Here is a 7,231-nt window from a genome sequence, read left to right as displayed (position 1 = left end):
TATGTTTTTTGTAAAATTACCGAATTTGGATCCTCTACCTTTTTCGAGGGAAAGGTGACTTTAGGCAAAAATGGAGTGAATTAAGAGAGATGGTGATGTTTAAAATGGAGGGAAATAGATGTGAGATAAAGTAAATCAAGAGAGAGATAGAGACAAAGGTAGAGAAATGAAAGTTACATAATCCTTGTCCAAAATTACCACTCATTAATTCATACATTGCCCCCCATTTTTCAAGTTAAACGCCTTAATTCATGTAAGTGAGGGGTGGGCAATCGGTTGGTTTAGGACCAAAAATGCCAATCCGACAGAAACCGAAGTTTGTGGACCACTCTTTACAATGTAGTACTGTGTGGTCTCTTTACAAGTGGACCACCACACACCAAACAAAAAAATAATTCTCTAGTGTAGTCTCTTACTACAACTTTTTCAAGAAGAAACACAAAATCATGCTATCTTAGCCGATCGTTTAAACCACTATCCTTATAATTATAGATGGACCAGTGGAAAACTCTTCAAAACAGGAGACTCAAACTGTTCATCTTCTCAACACTAACCGTGGAAAACCTGCTTCAGCTTAAGATAATGGATGTATTATCGTCTTCTACATTGCAGTCGGTCGGTGATTGAACCCGACCATTGTTACCCGCACAACACTGCTTTGTAAATCCGACGACCCGTCAACCTGATTTCATTTGACCGTGACATTGTTTTCTGTAGTCGGGTTTTACAGTTTTGGGCGGTTCACGGTGTCTTGTCCACCCTATAACGTAAGTGCATGGATGGCAACCTACTTCTCAATATACTCCTAAACATGCTATGACTTTCTAGGCAAAAAAGTTCCTCTTCCGTTTCGTTAAGTTATTTTATTGTATCAGATAGTCTTAAGTGGCAATCATTTTGCCTATGTGGTTATTACTGCTTTTATTGAGTCTTATGTTTAATGAACCTTTTTTTAAAAAGCAAAAAACTCTTTCACATAGGTTAGGATTTTTCAAGAAATCCATGACCCACACATCGTGGAATTATAGAACACACATAGATGAAAGACGCTTAGCCACACATAGAGGATCTGAGATTTGGAAATATAGATGTCTAGATGTGGAAGTACCAGCACTTGTAAGGTGTAACAATAACATGTTTGGTCTTGTGGAGTCTATAGGATCAATAAGAGATGAAATATCTAGTCATTGTTTGCCATGTGATACAATTGTTCTGCACTTGAGTGGGGTTGTTTAGATGCACAGATTAGATGGTGAAGGAAAGAGATGAAGATGTTTGGGGTTGGTTGAACTTGTCAAGTCAGTGTTGTCTAAAACACAACAGCCATGCAAGTGTTTTTATAACAGTCGTAAAAGAGGACAAAAGTGTGTTATGAGAGTTAAATGACATCAGATAACTCCTGATTTCAGGTTAAAATGTTGATATATAATAAGTAAACTCTGGACTACATGTGAATGTAATAATTTTGAAATAAGTGCTAAAAATTGTGTTGCCGAAATTAACGATTTCCGTGCCATTGCCTTGAATGTAATCTACCAAAACTGGCGTTATGTGTGCCTGCAAGACTGAAAAAAATACACTATATTATTCTATAGTTTTTAATTATTTACACCCTAATTTTTAGTTTGAACCTTGACCTGAACACATCATTTTCTTCCTTACTTTGCCCAATGATTTGTATTGTGAAAGATGTGTTAAAAAACATTGAGGATAATGCGATCCTTAGGGATGAGAATAGGTTAGACTGTCCGTTACAGGTCTATGGTCTAATCTACTTATAACCTGATCTGTTTAATAAAAAAGTTAGATTTAAATTATTTTTAAAACTTATTTATTTGAATAACTCAGATTCAGGTTTATTTATTTAAATAGGCCAGACTCAAACTTATAAAAAAGTCTATTAGGCCTGACAGACCCATTTTTTAATAATATTATTTTTTATTTTAAAGTCTTTCAATTAGACAATCACTAAGTAGTCATTTCATATTCGTTAGCCGTCTCATATTATTCTCGTTTTTTTTTTCTCCCGTTCTTTTCAAGTAGAATCGTTCATATTATTATACTATGTAAGATTCAATACTTACTACTTCAAAATCTTTTTTTTTTTTTGTCTTTTATCTTTGTATTTCTATAGTAAAGTTAGCATTTGTAAAAATTTTTAAAAATCTTCTAGAAACTCCATTGAAGTTGTTCTCATTTTAGGTTTTATAAATGAAAATAAATCTTAAATCAAAACAGTATATGTAAATTTGTAAGAAAATAATTAAAAAATGCATAAAATAGGTGTAGTCTTTTAGAAGTATTTCAAAGTTGATAATAATATTAATTATATTATTATTGAATTTGTTTGAGAGGTAATACTGAGTGCATTTGTTTTAAGAAAAAATTAATTCTTTGAAATCAAAATTATTATTTTTATTGTTTAAAAGACATTTGTTTCATGTGAATAAGACTTTTAAATATTTTAATGTAAAAGAGGCTTTTAAATAGGTTTTGAGGTCATGCCAAACTTTTAAAAATGCTAGGCCAGACAAAAAAAAATCTATATAGGTTGTAGGTTAGACTTAGGCCTAAAAAATTAATCGTAGGTCAGACTCAGGCCTTTTAAAGTCTGACTTGACTTGACCTATTCCCGCTAAGGATGAGAATATGTTAGGTCGTTCGTCAAGGGCCTATGACTTGGCCTACTTATAGTCTGACCTGACCTATTTAATAATAAGACTAGACTCATGCTATTTTTAAAGTCTATTTATTTAAATAGGTGAGGGTCGTGCTTATAAAAAAGTCTATTAAACATTACCGGCCGACCTATATATATTTTATTATTTATTTAATGTTATTTTTTATTGTTATATTAATAACATTATTTTCTATTTTAATTTTATCAATTAGGCAATCAATCAGTAGTCATTCCATATTCGGTAGCCATTCAATTAATCAATCACTCAATAGTCGTTCCATGTTTGTTGCGAGGTAATAATGGGTTTGTTTCAGAAAAAAAAAAATCTTTTGAAATAAAAAATTATTTTTTATGGTATAAAAGATATTTGTTTCAGATTTTTTAAAAATTATTTTGTTAGAAAATTTATTTTTTGTTTAATATATATAGATATATACATTAATATTGATATGTGGAGAACATAATGTGGTATGAGTATATTATTTAAATGTTTTAATGTGAATAAGATTTTTAAATAGACTTTCAGGTCAGACCATACTTTTAAAAAGGTCAGACCCAAAGAAAAGTCTATGATAGACCGTAGGCCAGACTTAGACCTAAAAAATTAATCGTAGGTCAGACTTAGATCTAAAAAATTAATCGTAGGCCAGACTCAGACCTTTCAAAGCCTGACCTGACTTATTCTCACCTTTAATTTTCGCCCCTAGCGATCATTCAAAATCGAACGAAGAAAAATGGTAAAGTACGTATATAAATCATTTAATACCTATATTAAAATTTTAATGTTAATATATTTTTTATCCTAAAAAATTCATAAAACTAACTTTGTTTTTTGTCTCCAAATTTAAAAAGTGTCCTGTTTTTGTCTCTCAACGATTGAAACATATATATTTTTTTAAATTTCGTTTTGACGTTTACTTCTAGGACCACAATTCAAAAAGTACTTGACAATAATGACAATTGAAAAAAGTTGAAGAACAAAAACTCACTTTTTAAAGGGGACTAAAAGCAAACTTATGAACTTTTGGAGGACTAAATATACTTAATATTAATTTTGTCGTTGATTATTTATTTTTATATGCATGATAATAATTACTCATTAAAGTTAAATAATCCTCACTCCTTATTCAAGGTCTTAATTACACCACTGGTACTAGGAATGACTGTGGACACTCCTCTGATTCGTCAGTGGACAGCAAGGGACTTTCATTGTGGCACATATGACTAATTCATTCCCCTATTTTTCGGTTTAAGAAGGTGATACCTTTGGTCTGTTGCAAGCAATGTTTGTTGGGTTTCAACTTGGATTCAACAAGTTTTTTTTAAGGTTGATTGGTATGATCGAATAAATCATCTAAAGATGACTTATTTGAGTTTGGTTCTAATACTTTACAATGCTTTTAGCAACTGTCTCTTTCTGAAAACTTACATGTGAAGTAACACAATATGATGCTTCTATTATTTCTAATGAAATGAATTAGTCTTGTTTCTGTAAAAATATTACATAGCTTTGTTGTTTTGCACCCTTGCTTGTGTTTGAGCTGATAAAATAAGCTACAACCAGAGGCCATAGTGGCACTGGCAGGAAATACAAAATTACACAATAAAAAATATATATAACATTCTTAATATGTGCATTTAAAATTTGCTTGGTTCCATTTCTATGAGAATCTTGAAGCTTCAATTCAACCATAACCATAAACTATTATGAGAGTGTGATCTCAAATTATCTACAAATCTTCTTTATACAAGAATTCTAAAAACAAGTATTGAATGGATGCTTAGAAAGTTCTTTCATTCTTTTTGCACTAACATTTGTCATGCCTATTTCCTTTGATTGAAAGTGGAGAACTCCATAGAGAGTTATTATCAACCAGTTTTGGATTTAGATATACAACAATTACTGTTATATCATCATGGAAGTGTCTTCTCACACCTTGTTCAATCTTTTGGAGATCTGAGTATCTCATTTCTCTCTTCTTAGCTGCTTCTCTAAGTGCTGCTTTCACAAGCCTCCTAGCTATTCCCTGTTAACATGAATCACATACCAATCAATAAAAGAACTCTTGAATAAGAAAACATCATTGAATTGACAGAAAAAGAAGCTTACGTTACGTGGGTTGTTGCTAACTATATTGACAGCTACTTGGTTGCTAAGATGCTCCCATAAACCATCAGAAGCAAAGATGATAAATTGATCTTCAGGATGGAGTTTGTGGATTGATATTGATGGCTCACTGCTAAGAATTGGCTTGAAAAATGTTTCAGGTAGTCTGAACTTAGGTGGCAGAGGCTCCCTGTTAAATTCTGCTTTCTTCAGATATGCATCACCTATGGATCTTGAAACCTACAAATACGAGTTCTATTAACACATATAATTGGACTAATAAATGGTTCTAAGTTTTCTTCAAAGGAATTACTGTAAAACATATTATTTCTAGGTAATATCAGCAGCAAAGTTTTGAAAAAGTCTCAATTACGACATCGAGGTTTTTGATATTTATGTGACAATAATTGAGGCTACAACAGCTGCATTTGACAGCGATTCTCAACAATATTGACTATCACAATTGTAACTGCAAATTAAAACTTCGGTCAGCAACTCAATAAGTATGTTGTTGCTAGTGGCCTTCTAAAAAATTTCAAGCATAATAAATCATACACCCACAAGCATAATTTTGGCTGTTTAATTAGAAGGGTTTGGTTATGGACTCCAAAATCTTGCTTATGAATAAAAGAATTCAATTTCCATGCATTGTCAGTATAAAAAGTTTTGTACCTGTATGATGCCTTTAACACGCCAAACAGTGTGTTTCATAACCACGATCTGCGAATCATAGGGATGCTTCGACCGAACATCATCTCTCTCGGTTTCGATGTTAACATTATGTTCTGCAGATAACTGAACAGCTAATGTTTCCCTTGTTCCCCTCTGCATTCTTCCTAACACAGCCCTTGAGTCTCCTGCATTTGCAATATACAGCATGCCATTGCAAATTATCCCTGCTAAACAACATGAACCAGAAGATGCTATCTGTGGTTTGTTCAGCCACTGCTTCTTTACCACAGACAGAAAATCATCTTCTGTTGCAGAAAAAGCCCTTTTGATAACCTTTTCTGATATGCCTTGATGTTCAGCTGCAAAACCTGATTCATTTCACACAGAAAAATTATTCAGTATTCATGGATACCAAATTACCAACGTTCAAATAGCTGTATTTAAGAGACTTGGTTTTTCTAGGATCATGCGGCTTATGTTTGGTTCCATGTTTGTAGTTGTACCTCTCAGAATCACTTTTGGCTAGCCAAACATGATTGAGCATAAACTGTTATTTGATATTCGACTTCAAAATTGATTACAGTCCCAAAATCAATTCTGCTTACAATATTTATAGCTTATGCGGTGTGACATAGAGTCAATTCTCAAATTGATTGACAGAGATACATACATAAAATCAATTCTGATTCAAACATTTATTGATAAAAAATCACTTTTTTTTCTTCATGAATGTATCAAATTTACGTTCTACTCACTTTTAACTAATTATAAATTCAGTCAAAATAATTTTTTATCACCACACAACCAAAAACACTCAATTGATTTGAAAAACACCATAAAGCAAAACTATATTTCCAACAAATCATATATATGCATATAATAAAGTTAAGAGCATACCCTTTAAATTGCAGAATAGATTTTCACTGACAAAGTGAGAAGCTGCAGTTCCACCATGACCATCATAAACACCAACAAAAGTTCCTTGAGGGCCTAAATAATCAGAACTCAAAGGTCCAGATTCAAGTTGACTATAATCCTCCAATGAACTATTAGCTTGAATCACAGCCATTGAAAATTCACCATAAAGATGGTTCCCTAAATCCTTATACCATAGCAATCCATCAACTTTCCCTTTCACATCTCCCTCATCACCCTCCACAGTTGGTTTCCAACAAGATATAGTCATAGTTATTTTTTTCAATCCACTAATGAAATACTATATGTTTTTTTTTTATAGTGTTATTGCTTATGCTGCTTCACATGATCTCATTTCCTTAATTAATATATATACCTATAAGAAGTAGATATGATTAGATATGAACAAATTTTAGCTAAAAAACAAGTTGGTATGGGTGAAAGTTACCTTGGGATGAGAAAGTAGTAGTAGCGTTCATGCAATAGTTTGATTCATAAAATGAAGCATGTTAGTTCTTTGTACCTTGAACATTAGTTTGGATGATGCATGTGGATTTGTCACATTATCTCATTTGCTTAGTTAATATATATACCTATAAGAAGTAGATATGATTAGATATGAATAAATTTTAGCTAAAAAAACAAGTTGGTATGGGTGAAAGTTACCTTGGGATGAGAAAGTAGTAGTAGCTTTCATGCAATAGTTTGATTCATAGAATAAGGAAGCGTGTTGGTTCTTTGTACCTTGAACATTAGTTTGAACGATGCATGTGGATTTGTAACTCAGAGGTGTGCCATATTACAGGAACACACTTAGCTGTAAAAGTACATATGGACTCAATATGGCAGAGTTGGTC

The 7,231-nt window shown here is 32.2% G+C and overlaps 1 protein-coding gene across 2 annotated transcripts; it reads right to left on the bottom strand.

Moving 5' to 3' along the window:
- Nucleotides 1-4,311: 4,311 nt before the first annotated feature.
- Nucleotides 4,312-7,231, bottom strand: LOC101506829 (probable protein phosphatase 2C 38). 2 transcript variants are annotated; one of them, XM_004493866.4, is made up of 5 exons: nt 7,041-7,231; nt 6,357-6,750; nt 5,460-5,827; nt 4,791-5,027; nt 4,312-4,707 (listed from the first exon to the last, which is right to left on the bottom strand). In XM_004493866.4, exons 2-5 carry the CDS (start codon nt 6,643-6,645, stop codon nt 4,489-4,491), a joined length of 1,113 nt encoding a protein of 370 aa, XP_004493923.1. In that variant the 5' UTR covers nt 6,646-6,750; nt 7,041-7,231; the 3' UTR covers nt 4,312-4,488. The 2 variants fall into 2 exon arrangements, with proteins under 2 accessions (XP_004493923.1, XP_012569442.1); XM_012713988.3 differs by lacking the exon at nt 7,041-7,231 and adding an exon at nt 6,823-6,913.

The sequence above is a fragment of the Cicer arietinum genome, chromosome 3 (assembly GCF_000331145.2).
Source record: "Cicer arietinum cultivar CDC Frontier isolate Library 1 chromosome 3, Cicar.CDCFrontier_v2.0, whole genome shotgun sequence".
In the NCBI taxonomy this organism is placed as follows: Eukaryota; Viridiplantae; Streptophyta; class Magnoliopsida; order Fabales; family Fabaceae; genus Cicer; species Cicer arietinum.
Note: the sequence above shows the minus strand (reverse complement) of the source record. Positions and strands in the feature narration are given on the sequence as shown.

Excerpts from the sequence above, each read along its gene's own strand:
- LOC101506829 (XM_004493866.4), bottom strand. The coding sequence starts at position 6,645 with ATGACTATATCTTGTTGGAAACCAACTGTGGAGGGTGATGAGGGAGAT. Across the intron at positions 5,028-5,459 it reads GTGTTAAAGGCATCATACAG|GTTTCAAGATCCATAGGTGA; the intron begins GTACAAAACTTT and ends TCGTATTTGTAG. Across the intron at positions 4,708-4,790 it reads TTAGCAACAACCCACGTAAC|GGAATAGCTAGGAGGCTTGT; the intron begins GTAAGCTTCTTT and ends TCATGTTAACAG.